This window comes from Mytilus californianus, unplaced genomic scaffold, assembly GCF_021869535.1.
Source record: "Mytilus californianus isolate M0D057914Y unplaced genomic scaffold, xbMytCali1.0.p SCAF_3, whole genome shotgun sequence".
NCBI classification, from domain to species: Eukaryota; Metazoa; Mollusca; class Bivalvia; order Mytilida; family Mytilidae; genus Mytilus; species Mytilus californianus.
The window spans coordinates 38,731,573-38,754,730 of NW_026262679.1; the positions used below are offsets into that span (position 1 = coordinate 38,731,573).

At 31.6% G+C, this 23,158-nt stretch overlaps 1 protein-coding gene across 2 annotated transcripts in view; it reads right to left on the reverse strand.

Moving 5' to 3' along the window:
* Positions 1–5,670: 5,670 nt before the first annotated feature.
* The window catches only part of LOC127734531 (nuclear hormone receptor HR96-like), a 64,585-nt gene continuing 47,097 nt past the window's right edge, over positions 5,671–23,158 (reverse strand). For both annotated transcript variants that reach the window (XM_052244450.1, XM_052244451.1), the window contains exon 4: positions 5,671–19,451. In XM_052244450.1, the coding sequence (XP_052100410.1) occupies positions 18,502–19,451 (950 nt within the window). In that variant the 3' untranslated portion in view covers positions 5,671–18,501. The remainder of the gene's footprint in view (positions 19,452–23,158) is intronic.

Genomic DNA, 23,158 nt, shown 5'->3' on the forward strand with positions numbered 1-23,158 from the left:
ATATAAGGTATAAAACCACTAATTCATAGCCCCATTGCTTTCTATGTTAAATTCTGCAATTTCAAGCATAAATGGCTACTTTGTCTTAAGTTCAAATAAAGTGGCAGTTATTTCATGTCAAAACTGTACCTTATGCTGACTTGTGCTGAAAAAATCAACATACCTTTAATTGCATATTAGAGTGTACTGGTTCCCGGAAGTTTGATAGTACAAAAACAGGAACTTCTGATCTGAACAACAGGCCAAATGAGCCCTCCTATTAAAATTTCATATACTTCTTTATTATTCAAATAAAACTTTCAACAAGGGTTCTACAGTGATCCCAAGTCCCCAAGCTTTCATTTGATACTAAAACTACCCAAATATTCCCACTATTGACAAAGATACAGCTATGCGTAGGAACTATTTTGTTTAAAATATGTACTACTTTCTTGTATGTTCTTTCCGACCGGGCCTGAATTAGTGGTTCTATACCTATAAAAAAAAAAACATGAATTCAAACAAAGTTTAATTTTGGACCCTTTGGACCTTTATATGGACTAATTTGAAAACAGGGCCTAGAATTAATAAACTGTTAACACAGAGATATGTCTCTCCTTTTTGTACTTTTGATAATGCAAATGTTGAAATTAAAATAGCAATACTTTAACATGTAAGTTATGCAGATATTCAAAGTTAATGAACCATGACTGAAGGTACATGGCAAAACAATCTCCATGGAAATGAGATGTGCCAATGTTTATACAACTGCATACCAAATACCATAGACTTATCATAAGTCATTCCCTTTCAACAAACCTAAACACACACATTGACTAGTAAACTATGTAAAAGTTTCAAAGTCAATGAACCATGATGAGGGGGTGGGGCTTTATAATCTCCATGGAAACGAGACTTGCAAATGCCAATAAATTTGCATACCACATATCATTGACTTTACATTAGCGGTTCATCTTAAACTGATCTAATCACAAACTAATACATGTAAACTAAGAAAAAGTTTTAGAGTCAATAGACCGTGACTGAGGGGCAGAGACAAATAATCTCCATGGAAATGAGATATGCCAATGCTTATACAACTGCATACCAAATATCATTGACTTACAACTAGTGGTTCCCCCATAAACTGACCTAATCAAAAACTAATACATGTTAACTAAGCAAAAGTTTCAAAGTCAATAAACCATGACTGAAGGGGCAGGGCCAAATAATCTCCATGGAAATGAGATGTGCCAGTGCTAATACAACTGCATACCAAATATCATTGACCAACCTCTAGTTGTTCACCTTAAACTAGACCTAATCACAAACTAATACATTGTTGACACCTCTGACGCCGTCGCCACTGCAACGCCACTGATGCCGGAAACAGCATACCTTTTTGACTCTGTCAAGGTGAGACAAAAATCTGAATGCACAGTTAGATTCAGCATATCATAGAACCACAAGAATTCAGTTTTTGATGAAATCTAACAAAGTCTAATTTTGGACCCTTTGGACATCAATGTGAACTATTCAAAAATGTCAAAATATCCAATATAGTAATATATGGTAAAAACCTCAAACAATTCAAGACTTTAAATTAATCCTCATTGAAATTGGTTAATAGATTTGTATTTATTTTCAATTGAAGATTTCTTGCTGTTGTGCAATACTTAGTAAATCTGTTTACAAACTAAATATAATAATTTACACACCCTGTTTGGTGTGTATCTCCTGCCATATCAGTATTTGTTGTTTCTTTATATAGGTCAGAAATAATTTATGTTAGAACCAGCTAAGCCAGTATTAGAAAAGTCTTGTTTTTGGCCCCTATTTGGCCTCTAGTTTCTTAACGATTAAAGCCACAACCCACAAAATCGACCCCAACATTCTGTGTGTGGTATGGAACCTTGTGGTACAATTTCAAAGACATCCATTGACTAATACTTAAGTATTTGTCCGGAAACCAGAAAAACCTTGTTCCTCCCTTCCCTTTTGCCCCTTATTCCTGAAAGTCAAACACAACCTTCCTTTTGTGGTATGGAACCTTGTGTTTCAATTTCATAGAGATCCATAGAACAATACTTAAGTAATTGTCCATTAACCAGAAAAACCTTGTTTTTCCCCCCCTTTTTTTTGCCCCTATTTCCTGAACGGTTTGGGCCATAACCCCCAAAGTCAATCCCAACCTTTCTTTTGTGGTATGGAACCTTGTGGTACAATTTCATAGAGATCCATACACTTATACACAAGTCATTGTCCAGAAACTAGAAAAATGCCTTTTTTGGCCCCTTTTTGACCCCAAATTCCTAAACAGTTGAAACCATAAGCCCCAAAATCAATCCCAACCTTCCTTTTGTGCTATTGAACCTTGTGCTTAAATTTCATAGAGATCCATTCACTTATACTAAAGTTATCGTCTGGAAACCAAATGTCTTCGGACAACAATGACGACATGATAGCAATATACGAAAGCAAATTTTTTGGGGTTGTATAAAAACAAATAAATCATTATATTTCTAGAACACAAATTTTAAAAAGAAAGTGTCCTTGAACATAGATGCCCCAGTCCCAATAGATGACAGGATTCAGCAAACTGAGCCATTTCCAAATGGAAAATATGACAGGTTTGAACTTGACCCGTCATTTGTCAGTTTTTCCCTAACATTAAGAGTCAGTGCATGTACTTTTGTGAAATGTTTAAAAGTAATACGACCAATTTCCCATGTATTTATATCAATTACAAGGTCAAAATGAGAAAGCTGTTGAAATGTACAAAAATTACATAAAAGTCTAAATAAGACACTGTATACTTAAATAATTTTTCAATAATTTAAAATGATATTTATAAAATCAATTTGAAATAAAATGCTCCGCAGGGCGCAGCTTGATACGACCGCAGAGGTCGAACCCTGAACAGTTGGGGGAAGTATGGACACAACATTCAAGCTTGATACAGCTTTGGATTTGGATTGTGATTAAATATTTGACACAGCATAGGTTTCTAACACAGATTGAATGTGGTCTAAGAACTTAAAAATTTTAAATTGGACATTCACCTATTATGGTCCAATATCCAAAATCTAAATACATGGTTAGATTCAGCATATCAAAGAACCCCAAGAATTCAATTTTTGATGAAATCAAACAAAGTTTAATTTCGGACCCTTTTGACCTCAATGTGGACAAAGTTGATAACGGGGCCCAAAAATCAAAAATCTAAATATATGGTTAGATTCAGCATATCAAAGAACCCCATATATTCAATTTTTGTTGAAATCAAACAAAGTTTAATTTTGGACCCCGATTTGGACCAACTTGAAAACTGGGCCCATAATCAAAAATCTAAATACATGTTTAGATTCAGCATATCAAAGAACCCTAAGAATTCAATTTTGTTAAAATCAAACTAAGTTTAATTTTGGACCCTTTGGACCTTAATGTAGACCAATTTGAAAACGGAACCAAAAATTAAGAATCTAAATACACGGTTAGATTCGGCATATCAAAGAACCCCAATAATTCAATTTTTGATGAAATCAAACAAAGTTTAATTTTGGACCCTTTTGACCTCAATGTGGACAAAGTTGATAACGGGGCCCAAAAATCAAAAATCTAAATACATGGTTAGATTCAGCATATCAAAGAACCCCATATATTCAATTTTTGTTGAAATCAAACAAAGTTTAATTTTGGACCCCGATTTGGACCAACTTGAAAACTGGGCCCATAATCAAAAATCTAAATACATGTTTAGATTCAGCATATCAAAGAACCCTAAGAATTCAATTTTTGTTAAAGTCAAACTAAGTTTAATTTTGGACCCTTTGGACCTTAATGTAGACCAATTTGAAAACGGAACCAAAATTTAAGAATCTAAATACACAGTTAGATTCGGCATATCAAAGAACCCCAATAATTCAATTTTTGATGAAATCAAACAAAGTTTAATTTTGGACCCTTTGGACCTCAATGTGGACCAATTTAAAAACGGGGCCCAAAATCCAAAAACTAAATACACGGTTATATTCAGCATATTAAAGAACCCCATGAAATCAAGAATAAAACCCCATTGAAATTGGTCAAGAAATAAGCAATTTATAGGAAGTATCTTCTTTTGCACAATCCTGTGCTATTAAATATTTCTTGCTATTGCGCAATACTGTACAATTGACAATTTCTTGCTATTGCGCAATATTGTGCTATTGGATATTTCTTGCTATTGCGCAATACTGTGCAATTGAAGATTTCTTGCTATTGCGCAATACTGTGCAATTGAAGATTTCTTGCTATTGCGCAATACTGTGCAATTGAAGATTTCTTGCTATTGCACAATACTTATTATATAATAATTTACACATCCTGTTTGGTGTGTATCTCCTACCATATCATTATTATTTGATTTTAAATATAAATCAGAAATAACCAACTTAAAATGGAAAATTTTAAAAGAAACAAAAAAGGAAAAAAAGAAAAAAAAGGAAAAAAAAATAAATCCCCCCCCAAAATTTTTTGAACCCCCATTATGATTCATCACCCCCAAACTCAATCCCAGCCTTCCCTTTGTGGTATGGTACCTTGCAGTACAATTTCAGAGAGATCCATACACTTGAACACAAGTTATTGTCTGGAAACTAGAAAAAAATGTGTTTTTTGGCCCCTTTTTGGCCCCAAATTCCTAAACGTTTAGGGCAATTACCCCCAAACTCAAACCCAGCTTTCCCTTTGTGATATGGAACCTTGTAGTACAATTTCAGAAAGATCCATACACTTACACACAAGTTATTGTCATGAAACTAGAAAAATGCTTGTTTTTTTCCCCTTTTTTGGCCCCTAATTCCTAAAATTTGGAGGCAATTACCCCCAAAATCAATCCCAGCATTCCTTTAGTGATATGGAACCTTGTGGTACAATGTCAGAGAGATCCATACACTAACACACAAGTTATGTCTGGAAGTTACAAAAATGCTTATTTTTGGCCCCTAATTCCTTTACTGTTATTACCATAACCCCCAAAATCAATCCCAACCTTCCTTTTGTGGTATTGAACCTTGTGGTAAAATTTCATAAAGATCCATTCACTTAAACTAAAGTTAGAGTGCGAAAACCAATGTGTCTTCGGACGACGCCGGACGACGACGACGACGACGACGCCGGAGACGCCAACGTCATACCAATATACGACCACAAAAATTTTTTTGCGGTCGTATAAAAAATATAGATTTGAACTTGACACAAATCAAATTTTGAATAAATGGGGAATGTGTCCATGGGACACAGATGATGCCCCCGCTTGCATATAACATTATAAAGGGACATAACTCAAGAACGGGTAAAAGTGACGCTACCAAAATTCGTATATGATCTGAGTTTTGTGGTAACAAGCATTGTGTATAAGTTTCATAGCATTTGGTTGAGGCAAACTTAAGTTAGAGAATGGAAATAAAAAATTCAGCAATTTTTCCATTTGAAAAGGGACATAACTCTAGAACGGTAAAAGTACAATTGTTTGTGCTTGTCTGTAGGAAGAAAAACATTCTGAAAGTAGAATAAATTCATTGATTTCTTGTTGCAGAACATCCAGCAGTGAGACAAAATGTTGGTTGAGATGATGTATTACTCTTTGTGGATAAAATAATCAGAATCAAGACATAAAATGAGACATTTGCCATGAATAATAACAATAACTGTGTTAACAATATTTATTTCCATTTCACTAATAACAAACAAAATTTATGATATTACAATAAAGGCACATGTCTATGAATTCACAGATAATTCTACATATACATACAATAAATCCATTATGTTCTCCAAATGATATGTCAGCAACTAATGTCCGTATTCATCTGAGCATTTATATATGATTTAATGAAAATTAAAAAAAAATTATATAAGTTAGTCATTTACAAAATTCTTTTTTATTTCATTTATTTTTGTTGAGTTTCAATTTTTGTGGATTCATGAAAAATTATGTTTCGTTAATACTTGTTTTTGGCGTTTTTACAATTTCTATATACAAGCTTTTTAGAAATTTGTATTTAGAAGAACGCTTTTATTGGTAAGTCACATTTACCCATAAAACCCATAAAAGTTAGTACTCCACTTCTAATGACTTCACATTATAATTTCTCAAATAAAAATTGATCTCCATGTTTATGATGAATTATAGTACAATTTGACGAATGAAAAAAACTGGAAATTTCAAATATCTTTTTAATCAAATAAGATATTTAAAAAACTCTAGTTCAGTCTTTTTTACAATTTTAAATTTGGTAAATGTTTATTTCTCATCCTTTTAAATCAATATTGCATACAGAAGAAAAAATCTGCAATAAATATTTGCACATTTTTACAGGTAAATTTATATCTCAGATTTGATCTTCTGATCCTTAACAAGTATTACTTCTCCTTATAAGGAGAGAAACATAAAACGTCTGAACAGTTGCCTGATACATTAACTTAAAATATGAAGAAAAAAACAATATTGGTCATAGTAGTTAAAGGGTCTAAAATATGATACACCCTACCATTCATTTCAACAGAATTCTTTCTGACAATTTCACAAGAACATCAATAATTACCACTATAATTCTATGTTATAAACTTAATGTACACATTTAGAGGAGCTATCATGACTCTTAATTAACTTTCCCTTTATTAATCAAAAGAAATCAGTCTATCTGAAATTAATTCAATTGTTTTAGGTGGAATAATAATATGTCAGACGTTCTTTTATTTAGAACTAGGCTACCGTTAAAATTTTGTACATAAAAAAAATACCAAAATCACAGTTAAAATTGAGGTAGCCTTAATGACAAATTTTAGCTGCCACTTTACACTTTACATATCAATGATAGGCCTTCACATACATTAAACATAATTTCAAGGAGAACTCAATCCTATGGTAATAAGCAAAGGTCTATTTCATAAACTAGAAGCTGTAATACAAATTGAACAGATAGAATACCCTATCATACAATAAGTCACTAAAAACAACTTCAGCAAAAAATCATCCAATTTCGACTATAAAACTTTACTACATGTACATCCCATCAGTGCCTACTAGTAAAGCAGTGATTAATAACTGTTTCCCCTCTCAGAGATCTACATCTAATTCAGTTCACTTTGCCATGAAGACAATTTATCCCATTTAATGAATATGTATATTAATAAATATTTTTTATCTTCAATTGTAGCACTATTGTCTCTGGTCAAAACAGTGAACCCTTTTACCATTATTGATGAACAAAGAATTGACCAACACCCTCTCCATTATAAATACATAGCATTAAGAATATTAAAAGCACAATGAATATATACATGTTAAGTGTATTCTAATTATTATTTTCATCCAATGATTATCATGCAGTTATTTTGAATAATTATAAAAAAGAGGATGCAGTATGATTGCAAATGAGACAACTCTTCACAAGAGACCAAATGACACAGAAATGAACAACTATAGGTCACTGTATGGCCTTCAACAATGAGCAAAACCTATACCGCATAGTCAGCTATAAAAGGCCCTGAAATGACAAATGTAAAACAATTCAAACGAGAAAACTAAGGCTATTCATGTACTAGCATATGACATTATGTTGTTTTTAGTTGCAAATGATATTCAATATACTTTTGCGATAGCTATTTAAGAAAAAAAATTGACCACCCTTTACTTTGCTACAAGAATCTTATATTTTCCCCCTTATGTCTAAATTTTCATTTTGATACGACTATATAGATCACAATGGTCTTGGATAGCAGCAGGTTTAGAATAAAGGTGCTGATACTTTAATAAACTCGAATGAAGTGTAACCTTCATGTTTAATGATTCATGGCTTTTACAAGGAAAAATAACCTGCTACAAAAAGGATTCCAACAGGCACCATCTTACAATGAAACAAAAGATAATTAGCCAACAGTCTGTCAATTGTAAGATGCATACAGAAAGGAGGGAGGGATGTAGGTAATTAGGGTTGGCAATAGCTCCACTTCTCTTAATCCAATGGTCAGGATTCCATACTAACACCCATTAAAATTAAAGAACCTTTGTGAGCACGCTCACATACCCCATGCCCCAACATTGTCACTGGACACACAAAATCTCACCAGGTTCCTAAGTTCAAAGACTCATAACTCAACAAAAAACAACTGATAAAAATTTTCTTGTGGATATGCACATTAACATATTATATTCTCATTAACTACAAAGTTTCATGAAATTCTGTTGTGTGGTTTCAGAGGAGTTGTGATTACAAACTGTTGCAGTAGTATATTTAGGCCAAAATTCTAAGTTCAAAGGGGCATAACTCCTAGAAAAATAATTGAATCATAATTTCCTGTCGATATACACATCTACATAGTATTTCCTTATTATCTACAAAGTTTCATGAAATTCTGTTGTGTGGTTTCAGAGGAGTTGCGATGACAAACTGTGCAGTAGTATATTGAGGCCAATAAGTGCAAAGGGGCATAACACCTAGAAAAAAAATTGAATCATAATTTCCTGTCGATATGCACATCTACATAGTATATCCTTGTTATCTACAAAGTTTCATGAATTTCTGTTGTGTGGTTTCAGAGGAATTGCGATGACAAGAACAGGACTGACGGAGGGTATAATTAGTCCAATAGCATTTCGTTCTCTATATGACATATCATGATTGAAAGAACTATGTTCTTTGTGGTAAAGTATTCTGTATTCAATGTTTCCTATGAAAATGAATGATGTGAACAATGTATTATAGACATATGCTTTCTTACAGTTGCAGTGCTAAATTGTGACCAAACAATGAAACTTTACATTAAAAAATACAACCTTCTTTAACTTTTGGTGAAGCTAATTATATTAAGTGGTGACACTATTTCTATCTGTTTTCTTTGATATACCTCTAACAAATGCTATTTCTTATAGCAGCCTTCATCCACACTAAACCTACCCAAACTAAAATCGTACCAATTCCAAAGTCCAACCCTAACTAAAAATCCAATCCTGTGTTACATAAAGTTAAAGAAGGCCATTTATACATGTGTATGGTGAGCAATATAATCAATGTATTTGAGCAACTAATCACATTTTGGGACATTTCATAATTGACAAAAATTCTACAATATATTTATTAACAATTACAAAGAATTTTTTTATTATTTTAATTTGATAGAAAAATACATAAAATGAAACCATTTAACAAGCATGATTACAAAATGAATATTAAAACAATAGATTGACAATGTGTTGGCCACAGTAAAAAAAATCTCCTGTTTAACCTAAAATTGGAGTGGTATACTGGTCATATTTTTGTTCTGTATTAAATATTTTTATATTGTTAAATTTTTTTTTTTAATATCACCAAATAAAAAAGAGGAGACGGGAGATGTCAGGTGAAGGTCAATGAGAAAACAACACAACAATAAATGTTAAAAAAATTACATTTAAAAGTGATGTCCTCATACAGCCTCCACAAAAGGACAAGCAGAATCATGCTACTGATAATTCTGAAATTTTTTTGTTGTTTTATTATTGCGAAAAAAACTGCTACTGTATAGGTGTCGAAAAAATAAAAAAACTTGCATTTCAAATATTGATAGCATCGTTTGTATGCTGCAGTTCCTGAAATCGCAATAATTAATCAGCATTTGTGTCCATTTTCCAGCTATCTTCATAATAAATGCATGCCAAAATTTCTGAATTAACAGTAACTCTTTTCATGTGACACTGTTTTTTTCAGCGTTTAAAAGGTCGTTTATTTACTTCAGGAATAACCAAGGTAATCTTATAATTTATTCTTTAAATATGTTTTCAAGCTTAGTCACTTTATAAGTTCAAAGGGCATGAAGATAAAAGAATCTCTATATATTTATGCATATATGCTTTTCATATTTATTTTCATGATAATATTCATTATCAAACAATGGAGGTGTACCTACTTCCATTTGAAAAAAAAATCACATTTGTGGAGACTGTATTTGTCATACACCTGCACTACCAGAGTTATATAAAATATTGTAGATTTGTATATGGATCATTAAATTTATAGTTAAACTTGTCTAAACCAAACAAAAAAAACACCCAAAAAAACAAAACTCTAGTAATTTAAAATTTAAATTTATTAAGGCATTTGGAATATTAAATTGGCAATATGCATGCAAGCATTTAAAATAAGTTTTTTGAAAGGGACAAAATTTTGTTTTCGTGGTTTAGCTAAGAAAAAGCTGCAGTTCGTGTTATCGACCGCAGTTCTTGGTAGAATCATAAAGGCATCATTTAACCCAACTTCAGGCCAGTTAGACAAACTATTTTTACATGTAAGTTTAATGAAAAATCTTTCCAAAGGAAATTGATTTATTTGTTGCACAAAAGAAATTTTAAGCTCATTACATTCTTTCCCTGGGTAAAAAATGTCAGTATTGTAATATCTGGGGCATAGGAAACCAGGTTGCAAAAGGGAGGGGGGGGGGGGGCAACATATGTTTTTATCTTACCTCCTTTACCTCCTATACATTTCTAGGAATATGATTGGTTAAAAGCAACCGTGTGGAGACCGTGTATATTCCATATTGGGTTAGTAGGCGGGGCTCATTTCAATACACGGTTAGTAGTGGTGTCACGTCCCTTTTTAAAAACAACACGGTGTTGAGGAAAAATCTTAAAGATTTCAACAGACGAAGAAATTGATGATGAACGATTGAAATAAATTCATAAAACACATTTAAAGCTAACAAGTTGTTATTGTTGGCATTTGTTTTTGTAATGGAAGTAGGTTCTTAATTCTAACGGTATTGAAGACTTGATCACTATGATAGGCCACTAGTCTAAATACCACATGTTAAGATAGTCGGTAAGATAAATTCGTTACATAGTGTGCTAGTGACCTAATACGATATATATGGGGTCTGTAAATTCCATATGGGGATTCAAGCTTCGCTCTCACCCCATATGGAATTTACTGACCCCATATATATCGTATAAGGTCACTAGCAAACTATGTAACTAATATTATCTCCCTCCCACTCTTTGGAGAGAAAAAATGAAAACGAAAAATGAAAGTGGACAATGATAACTTCTAAACTAAGACTATAGAAGTTTATTTTTTGTGCTCATCACTTTCAGAAGCCCCCTCCCCCTTTCCACTCTATTTCTACACCTCATATATTATGACAACACATTGAACAAGCACAACAATGTAAATAAAATCAAAACACAAAGCTATTTGTGAGGGCCTGGATGGGGGGTTCTTCATTTCTGTAATCTTTAATTTTTTAGGCCATTTTTCTCTATTCTTTATACTTTTTGCCCATTATTCTCTATTCTTTATATTTAGCACCTCATTATTCTCTATTCTTTATTTTTTGGGTCCATTTTTCTCTATTTATATTATTGGCCCATTATTCTCTATTCTGTAAACCCCCATCCACACCCTCATTTGTTTGTATAAATATATATATATATATGTACATTTAAGCACTACTTTTGAATTTGAATGAAAATACTTTTGAATTTGAATGGAAAAAAAATGAAAAAAGTTTACCTTGATAAGCCTTGATTAAAAAGAAAATAAAATCTCAAAAAATGGCTTAAAATAATATTCAAATTAATCAAAATGAAGATGGCACTGAACATTATGCTGCCTTTGCATCATGTTTTATATAATATAATACCTGGTTCTGCATGCAAGATTGGTTTCCTAATAAATTTGTGCTTATGAAAATTGATTCTATTGGCTGGAAAGATTTTTTTCATCATGATCATTGGGAACACATTACAAAAAGGAGAAAAATAGGATTCCCTGTGGGCTATTGCCCCACTAATTATATTCTGCCTCACAATGCTATTGACTCTATTTTGCAGGAAATACAATTAAATCATATACATTTTTGTACTGTAAACCAACTTATTTTTGGATATATTTTATTTCGTGTTAAGTGCTTTCTAGCCAACTTCTATGCCAAAATCTCGAAAATAAGTTGCTTCAAAAATTAGTTGGTTTAGAGTATATATAAGTTTAATTTTTTAAAGATGTAAGTTACTGACATACAGAAAGTAGAATCAAATGAACTAAAAACATGTCAAAGAGTATGACATGGCATCATGAAGCTTGGTGCTGTACATCAAGACTTGCTCAGAAAATGGTGATGATAATTTCTTATTTGTATTGCAATTTTAAAATGTGGTGGTTTTTTTTGGCAAAAGGTAGTAGAACATCTCTGAAACATGGTTAAAGGTCAAGGACAAAATATGACCTTGGTAAACAGAAAGGTATCTACTTAATTGGATCTAAGATAAAATCCATTACCATGTCAAGCAATTGAGTTATAATATATACTTAGATATTCATGTTACAAAAAATTAAATAGTGAGTATGCATATGTGAAGATATAGATATAGAAATAAAGTATTCATATTAGTTTTCGTATTTGTATACAAAATATGGATTTTCTGGAACTATTTCAAGCACAACCTTTAATCAAAGTGCTTGTGAGCACTGAAGGGTAAAGATTGCTGTCATTTTGGATGAGGATTTAAACTAAACACTGAAAAAAAATTGCAATGAAACACATTTAGGAAATATTATGAATTGGAGCTATCTTGCTTTGTTTTTTTTTTGTAGATGAACTTGATTTTTTTTTTAGAAAAGATAGATTCAATACACCATGCACATTTTTTTTTAATAAAACTTAATGCCCCGTGGGCATAATAAAATAGTTTTCTAGACAAGTAAAGTTATACACATACGCATACTAACTATTTTGTAACTTGAATTTCTAAGTATATATTATAACTCAATTGTTTGACATGGGAATGGATTTGATCTTAATGCACTTTATTGTTTTAGCTCTCAAAGGTATAAATGAAGCTGGGAAGATATAGCTAACAAGCCAGAGAAATAACGGTTTTGGATGCATTTCATGTAATCTTTATCCCAAAAACAGCATGATATCCCAACATGTTGACAGTAGAAACACCATGTTTTGTTCAGTTTCAAGTTAGATAGTCTCAACCAATCAAATATCCACATAGTTATCTATAGGAATGACAAATTTTGTACATCTAATTTACTAGGTTGCCAGAACAACATAACTATCATATACCTATAGTATAGACTTCAGGTACAATGCTTGCAAATGAGACTAAAACATAACAATTTTGAAATATCTCTTGCTTAGACATTGATGGTTGTCTTCATTTCTAGAAAGCAATAATTAAATCATTTATGTTTTGGGAGTGTTAAGTATTTACAAAGATGGGCATATAATGCATTCATTCACTTACACATGTATGGGATATTACCTACAATTAAACCAATGAAGCAATGAACCTTTAGTTTATCTGTGTTTATTGGACACTAAAAACAAATGTTTCTGCCTAAAAATTGTTAATTTAAATAGAAAATAATTTAGACTGAAATAAAAATTGATAACATAGAGATAAACAAGTTTCCAGCCCATTAATTTAAAATTCAAACAAGTTAAATGACATGTGAAGAAACTGACTTGAGTAAAGAAAATGACTGGTTGATCTTTATGTAACTAAACTGCAAGGTAGAAAAAAATAATCACCTAAATTATTTCCTAAAAAATTTACAATTGATACCTCATATCTATATTTAAAATATGGCAGTATTTAATCATTAAGATTTTAAACCAAAATATATAACTTAAATTTTCTTTATACTTGCATTCATATTTCTATAATTTTTTTTATTGGGGAAGGGAAGGGTGGACAGAGGAATACAAACTCTCTGCTCCTCTTAATCCATTCATTAACCCTAATGGATTACTGCAAATTCAGAAATTATTGCCTGCATTTATAATTGCAATTTTTGAAGAATTAACATAAATGTGAGTTCAATTATTGTGACTTTAGGAAAAGCTTCATACATATATATGTATCATATATCAGAATGCAAGATCTTATTATTGCGATTACTGAAGGAGTAGCATTATTTGCATTAATCATGTTTATAAAAATCTCACATTAGTTTCTGAATTTACAGTATCTTTTTCCTTTCCTTTAAAATTTCTTAATAGGAGAAAAGAATACATATTAGAAAATCATCCCATGACAAGAAACAAACTAGCACTTTAATTTCTGTTCTATATCTATATCTAGACATTCACTGTACATATTACTCAGTTTCACTTCTACATTGTATTAAAATACAATTTGTTTAAAAACACCGGGATTTCCACATAATTGTCAAAAAGCTGATTATCCTCTATAAAACATGTCTAATAAATAATATCTATAAATAGTAACAAAGTTGATAAAATTCAAAGACAATTAACAAAGTAATTCTCCATCGTTATTCTATATATAAATAATTAAAAATCTGTAATATATGGTCAATTCTTTCATAATATGACCAAAAAAAAACGTACAACAAAAATGGAGAGAAGCATATAAAGCAATCACCATGGAAATAATAAACTTGATAACAGATATCATTTTTTATTTTTATCTTTTATCCAACTAAAGACGGGTCTGGTGTAATGATTTCAGGATACAAGCGTCGTATATCACAAATAATCAGGAACTCCCGTCTACATTACATCATAAAATAAACACCTTTAAAAGTACATTACTGTTTTCAGGAAAGTGATTAGACTTCAAGACAGCCTTAATTGATTTTTTTCTGTTGTCCTTTTAGCAAATTGATTTGTATAACAGCTGAAGGTAAGTTTTGAAAGTTTGACCTTTAGCATTTTTTCTTTGGTCTTATCAATATCTCCCAAATAACTTTATAAAAAAAAAAAGATTTTAGAGAAATAGTGAGAAAATAGAGAGCTTTATAACACCTAAAGTAAAGAACTGTGTGTTAACCAACTACATATTCTTTCTAGTTTGCTTTCTTTTAATTGCAGGTATAAACAATATTCAAACATTTTAGTAATATCAAATTTATTTGTACTTGTCTAGCTATGCTTTTCTCCCTGTTTCATATCTCTTACAAATAAATTTCATATTTTCCTTCAATATATGAATATTGTATATATCCTTCAATATTTTCAGTCTCTGATCTTTTCGATAGCCTATCAAATGATGCATGCTTTGTTGGAATGTTAGAAAAAAAACCTCCGAAGTAATCTCCCGAACAGTACATCGATGAGTGACTATTGGCCAGCAATTGTCTAATTTTTCTTTAAAATGTCCCTTAAAAAAAATCACAAATAATCTTAAGAGAAAGGCCCATTAAAAATGATGAGCTTCTGAAAAAATTCTAAAAATAACATATTGATAAGATTCCTTCAGTCACTGTATACAGTTTATACCTATATCATATACATGATATATGATGCAAAATATAATTTTAAATGCAAGTCGATAAGTCTTGAGAGCTTATTTATGCCTCTCAGGGTGGTTACCATGGTTTTAGTGTTAATCTATTGATAGCAATAAAAAATAAGACAATACCAAGTATGTGATCATGATTGTGAGTAAATGAGGATCTACTACACTCTACCCACAAGCAAACCCCAAAAACAATAAAGAGAAGATATTTGGCATCATGACACCAACTAAATACTCGAAGTGAGCTCTCGTATGTTGAAGGGGAAGCAGCTTCTGTTAGGTGTGGATCTAGGATTTATTTTCCTGATTTGAGAGAGGTGTGTGCCTGCTGCATCGCCTTGAATCCTGCCTCTGTCTGTTGAGCTACTTGTCACATTTACAGGATTTAATCTTATCAATGGATATTGGTGTAAGGAGTCTTAAACATCTGTCAGTTCCATTATCTCATTACTTAGTTATTTTGGACAACCATATGAAATTTTTCCCTTTCTTTTGTTTCTAGCTGGTAATGCATGGTGAAAGTTTTTAAGAGATTCAACACTAATACTTGCATAACTAAATGATATTATTGAATATACATGATATATGATATATTGCACTTAAAAAAAAAAAAAACTTTAATCCCCAACTAAGATTTTCATGATCAAAATATGAAAAAAGATAAATTTATTAGAATTGATATATAGACATGGGCGAATTTTATATTGCTTCAATGTAAAGTACAAGCTCCATTGATTTTACATAAACTACAAACCCACTCAATGCTTTTAATTTTTATGCACTCAAAATGACATAGTACAACAATAAAAATAAAACCTATGATTCACTTCAATGAGCAAGATAAAAATCCTCATGATGTACTTTTTCCTGTGATCAAATATTAATGTAGATACAATCTGAGTGGGTTAGAACAAATAAAAATGTAAATGTTTTTATCAGTTTGAGTACAGATGTACTTCAGATATAAATATTTACAATGGCTATATCTAAAGCATGACAAGTACATTCTATAATGTGCAAACAGTGTCACCTACACAAATGAACTGATAAGGGTCAAACGTAAACTAACCGACCTAAACAAATTCCTAATTCTTAAAATGTTCAATGAAATAAAGCCTCAAGGGAATATTACATTTTTTAAATTGACATCAGTTGCTAACATTAAATAAAAACAAAACTCAAAACTTCCTGAACTAGTACTTTTAAGTGACTTTAAAGTACACCAGAAGTTACTGATTTAAGCAGATATAAGTCTGTGAAATAAAAATTTGCATTTGAAAACATTGCATACATGTATTAGATTCCATATAAAGTATACACTTAGTGAGTGTTTAACATTTTTACCAATATGGTAGCTAAACTTGTTAAATCTTAAACAATTCAAAAGTATCAATTATAAAATGAAAACAAAAAAACATTCCCCCTGTTTTAGCATTTAGAAACTGGCAAATGGCAAGTCTAATTCTTCTTAACACAGTCTACTACGATGGACTACACTGCCAGGTTATCAAGTGTTGAGAGTTTCAATAAGTTAGTTGTCTTTAATTATATGGATTGTCAAAGTACATTATGAGCAAAATGGAACAAAGATGCATAAACATTGTTTCAATGGTAAGAATTGGTCAGTATAAAGGTATCTTCTAAAATTGTTCAGAATTGATGTGACCATAACTTTATGGTAAAATTCTTTAAACCAGTCATTTAACCTGATATATGACAGGTGAAATCTGGGTCAAACCCTAATTTGGCATATCATTTTTAAAAGTTTACATCATAATGAATGCATTTCAAGTTGATGTGCCCACAAGTTCATGGTAAACCTTTTTAAACCTATTAATCTAACCTGTTATGTGACAGACGGTTTGACAGACAAGCGGTGGAATGGACAGATTGACAGACACACAGACTGGAAAACATAATGCCCACTTACCATCATATTACATACATAGTATGTGGGGCATAAAAACATGTCATTAGTTTCTGTATTTATAGAGTATACTTATGATAAATAACTAAGGAATGATTATAACATCAATAACAAAGAACATATAAATTTAGTCAATAACTTCATTTAAAGGAATGATTAAAAAATAGACTCAAAATATCAATTAAACATGTTAAATAGACTTAAAATAAACAGCTGCGCCATGAGCATGATACGCCCGTCGCTTTTTCAAAGAATAAAGTTCAATAACTTCTCAATGTCATATCAGAAATTCATGAAAAACTAAAGGGAGGTTATCTTAATAGATATAAACCAGTCACCAAAGTTTCATGATAACTGCTCAGAGCATTGACGGAAAACTGAAAAATACCCCCTTTTTTATAAATACAATCACAGAACTCTGAAACGTAAAATCTAAAATTTATAAAAATTGAAAGGGAGCTTACGTCAATAGATATAAACAATTCACCAAAGTTTCATGAAAACTGCTGAAAGCATTTTTGAGTTATTGTCCGAAAACTGGAAAACCCCCCTTTTTTTAATGAATAAAACCCCATAACTAGGAAACGTAAAATCTAAAATTTATAAAAATCAAAAGGGAGCTCATGGCAATAGATATAAGCAATTCACCAAAGTTTCTTGCAAATTGGTGAAAGCGTTTTTGAGTTATTGTCCGAAAACTGGAAAATCCCCCTTTTCTAATGAAAAAAAACCCCAAAACTCGGAAACTTAAAATTTTAAATTTATAAAAAACTAAAGGGAGCTCACGTCGATAGATATTACAATTCACCAAAGTTTCGTTCGAATTGGTTCAAGGGTTTTTGAGTTATTGTCCGACAGGTTGACAACGGACGGACAACGGTATACCATAATACGTCCCGTAAACAGGCGTATAAAAATGAATTTTCACATCCAAGGTAGGCTTTACTTTATCACTCATTGTGGTGTATATTTGTAAAGAAAAGAATTAATCAAAGTACAACAAAGCTTAACGCTAACTGTAGATAAAATGCACTGGTGCATGACATCATGTGTGATAAAATTTCAGTTTCAACAGGCTCTTAGTTTAAAAATTTGCAAGAATATATTTCATTCAGAACTCTGTTAAAAAAATCTATTTACATGCACCAATAATAAAAAAGGGGATGTGGTATGATTGCCAATTAGACAACTATCCATAAAGACAACCTTATATACATAGATATCTGGGACTTTTAAATCAATAATTAGGCATCTTATTGTCATTAATATTCTATGACCCTTAATACATACAGCGTACAACAGCTCAGGACAGGTTCAGAATTTCTAGCATTAATGGTTCTATCTTTGATGTCTGAACCTGAAGAATAATTTTGGCATGGTCACTGCCAATCTTCTTTAATTCTTGAATTTTACGTAGAAACACGGGAAAATAAATTTGAGCATACTCAAAAGAGATCTTATACTCAAGATAGCTCTTAAGTAATACAATGTATCTGTTTTGTATATCAGAGACCAATTGTAAATTCTTTAATCCTACACTCTCAGGATTAAAAACAATAATGGACTGGATTATTGCAAACACAGTAATGTCTTCTTTACATGTTTTCTTCATCTCACGGCTAAAGTTTGTGTGAGTTTCGTACAGGTCAGAATAGCCTGTAATATCTTTCAAAACTTTGGCAGGTATAAGTCCTGTCAGTGTCCGCCATCCTTCTTGTTCCACATCAAAGAAGTAAACAGAGCGTAACATTAACGACTGTAAAACACAGGATTTCAGACCAGTTATCTGATCTTCTTGACTCAACTCTTTAAAATCCTCAATTAATTTAACAAACTGTATCAACCTTCTAACAGCTTGTTCTGATGTATTGACAAGATCATTTGAATCTGTATAACTCTCGGATGTTAAATTTTCACAGTGATAATTTGCCATTGTTGAAGCATATCCGTTCGTTAAGTGCTCACACAGTTCTGCTTCCCTCTTTGACAAAACGCGACATAACTTTTTATCAATATCAAGTGCATCTATATTTATAGCAGGTGTGACCACTGTACTTGTTATGTCAATCATACCGTCTGGTGAGGGGGAATTAATACAATGACCTGAGGTACTAGTAGCATACTGACATGATTGATCTGGTTCTTGGTCCATTGGTTCTGTTTTTATTAATGTTGTCAGTGATTCAACACTTTCTTTCCTCTTTTGGCGATTATGCATCACTTTTGCCATTCTCATCTTTCTTTCATTATCATCTACAAAAATCAAAATATCAAATTAATATAAAAGATAAGTTTCAAAGTTTTCACCCCCCCCCCCCCCCCAAAAAAAAATCCCAATCAAATTTTTGTCCCGTTATTATACATGTATTAATTATTTAAATGACAAACTTACTTTATCATGAATACTGGAATAACTTAATTCCTAAAAACTCAAAAAGGGGCTAAGATTAAGACTCAGACTGCAGAGCATGCTTTATAATTTTCAAACATCAATACACTATATCCCTATTTGGGAAACTGCGACACTTGACCCGAATATTTGCGACACTTGAACTACTGACGTTGTACAACAAGCACTTTCCTTTATGGTGTCAAGACATTTTCTCTTGTGACATTGAAACTTTATGAGGGTGAGGCCATATAATCTCTGTCTAAAATGAGACATGCAAATGCTAATACAACTGCATATCAAATATCATTGACTTACCAGTAGTGTTTCATCTTAAATTGAGGTCTGAGGGGGTGTGGTCAAATAATCTCCATGGATATGAGATGTGCACATGCTAATTCAACTGCAAACCAAAAATCACTGACTTACCATAGGTGGTTTCCTTAAACTGACCCAATTAGTAATCTATACTAAAGATTTAAAGTCAATGACTGAGGGGCAAGGTCATTTAATCTTTATGTAAAATCATTATCACACATGCATATTAATGCTAATACAACTGCATACCAAAAACATGAAATATCACTGACTTAATTACCACTAGTGGTTCATCTTAAATGGATTAAGGGGAGTTGTTCATTGCTCAAGGCCGTACAGTGACCTATAATTGCTAACATCTACAGCATTTGGTCTCATGTGCATAGTTGGCAATCATATCACTTCTTCTTATTTTTTATTAATCAAACTTTTAACATGTAAACTATGCAAAAGTCATTATTGACATCACAGATGCTGGAAACAGTAGTACTAAATGAGATACCAAAGGGACATCATTCAACCTCATAAGTCCAATATAAACATAAACTGACAAAGTCATGGTAAACAAGGAAAAAGACCAAAAGACGAACAACAGTATACAAAATACAACATAGAAAACTAAAGACTGAGCAATAGGAATCACACCGAAAACTAAAGTTTTTCCTTTGTGACATCCTCAAGGTGAGACAAAAATCAATGACTTCAATTAATAAACTAGTAAATACAATGATAAACTTCTGATTGACAATATGTCAAAGTATGGCATTTAAATGTCCTATGATTTCTGTTGATGAAAGTGTGAAGATGACCATTAATGACCAAGTGGACAACAAAAACACATGCTGAACTATATATGTAAACTCTTCAAGCACCACATAAATACAGTCTTATACAGGATTATACAGTAAGATTTTGTCTATATATATATATATATATATATATATATAGACAAATCTTACTGTTGTTTTCAATTTAGACTTGTTTATATTTTTTCGTTTGGGCTTGTATTATATTTGCCTTCGGGTTTATATGATCCGTTCATCCTATTTTGACTCTTTCAAAATTCAAGAGTTTATCCTAAAGTGAGGTAAATTATATAACCTTCCAAATACCGTTTCGATTCCTAACATCACTGAAGAGACATTAATTGTCGAAATCCGGATATGGTGTACAAATTTTTGCACCTCATGTTTGCGGTATACTATCTTTTCCGCAATTTTGTTGTTTTCTGTTTGGTAATGGATTGATAATAAGATCTATTTTGTTACATCTTATGAACCGTTTATTTGGCAATCGCCAATGGCAGTCAGCAGGGTTTAAGAACATCAGTTGTTCGACCAGCTAGTCAAATGCGTTTTGTTAAAATATACTTTTTCACTCATTTGGTCTTTTGGGAAATGTTGTTTGTGCTGTATTTAGATCCCTCTACCAAGAAATTTGTTTTGCATGCACACGTATAAAAATTGTGGTTTTTATCCAACGCAATCATAGGTTTGAAAGTTGTTTTCAATTTAGACATGTTTATATTTTTTCGTTTGGGCTTGTATTATATTTGCCTTTTGGTTTATATGATCCGTTCATACTATTTTGACTCTTTCAAAATTCAAGAGTCTATCCTAAATTGAGGTAAATTATATAACCTTCCAAATACCGTTTCGATTCCTAACATCACTGAAGAGACATTAATTGTCGAAATCCGGATATGGTGTACAAATTTTTGCACCTCATGTTTGAGGTATACTATCTTTTCCGCAAGTTTGTTGTTTTCTGTTTGGTAATGGATTGATAATAAGATCTATTTTGTAACATCTTGTGATCCATTTATTTGGCAATCGCCAATGGCAGTCAGCAGGGTTTAAGAACATCAGTTGTTCGACCTGCTAGTCAAATGCGTTTTGTTAAAATATACTTTTTCACTCATTTGGTCTTTTGGGAAATGTTGTTTGTGCTGTATTTAGACCCCTCTACCAAGAAATTTGTTTTGCATGCACACGTATAAAAATTGTGGTTTTTATCCAACGCAATCATAGGTTTGAACGTTGTTTTCAATTTAGACTTGTTTATATATATATATATATATATATTATGTATACATATCTATATGAAAATAAGAAGATGTGGTATGATTGCCAATGAGACAACTCTCCACAAGATACCAAATGCGTAACGGCACAACATAAGAACAAACTATGCAAAACAATAAACAAATAAATGTGGATAGTGTCCACATGTGGACACAGATGATGCCCCTGCTTGCATATTATATAGTTATAAAGGGACATAACTGAAGAACTGTAAAAGTGACGCTACCCAAATTTGAACTTGATCTGAGTTTTGTGGTAATAAGCATTGTGTGTAAGTCTCATAACATTTGGTCGAGGCTAACTTAAGAAGAGAACAGAAACTAAAAATTCAGCAATTTTTCTATCTGTAAACACGCATAACTCTAGAAAGGTTGTGTATAAGTTTTATAACATTTGGTTGAGACAAACTAAAGTTAGAGAACGGAAACGAAAAATTCAGCAATTTTTATGTTTATAAAGGGACATAAGTTCACATAACTCAAGAATGGTAAAAGTGTCGCCACCAAATTTCATACTTAATCTGTATTATGTAGTAGTAAGCATTGTGTATAATTTTCATAACATTTGGTTGAGGCAAACTAAAGTTAGAAAATGGAAACAAAAAATTTGTACTTGATCTTAGTTTTGTGGTAATGAATATTGTGTAAAGGTTTCAAAATGTTTGGTTGGGGCAAACTTAAGTTACAGAATGGAAACTAAAAATTTTGCAATCTTTCTATTTATAAAGGGCATAACTCAATAATGGTTAAAGTGACACTACCCAAATTCAACTTGATCTGTGTTTATCAGAGGAAGTCAAAATTAAACATTGCATTGTATAAAGCATTGATTGTAATTGATTCAACTATAATCATGGACAAAGGAAGATAACTCCAATTTAAAAAATTACTTGATATTTAGAAGAAAATTAAAATTTTGCAATTTTCCCATTCATAAAGGGGCATAACTCTAGAACGGTTGAAGTGATGCCACCAAAATTCAAACTTGATCTGTGTTTTGTAGTAATAAGCATTGTGTATAAGTTTCATAACATTTGGATGAGGCAAACTAAAATTAGAGAACGGAAACGAAAAATTCAGCAATTTTTCCATTTGTAAAGGGGCATAACTCTAGAATGATAAAAGTGATGCCACCAAAATTCAAACTTGATCTGTGTTTTGTGGTAATAA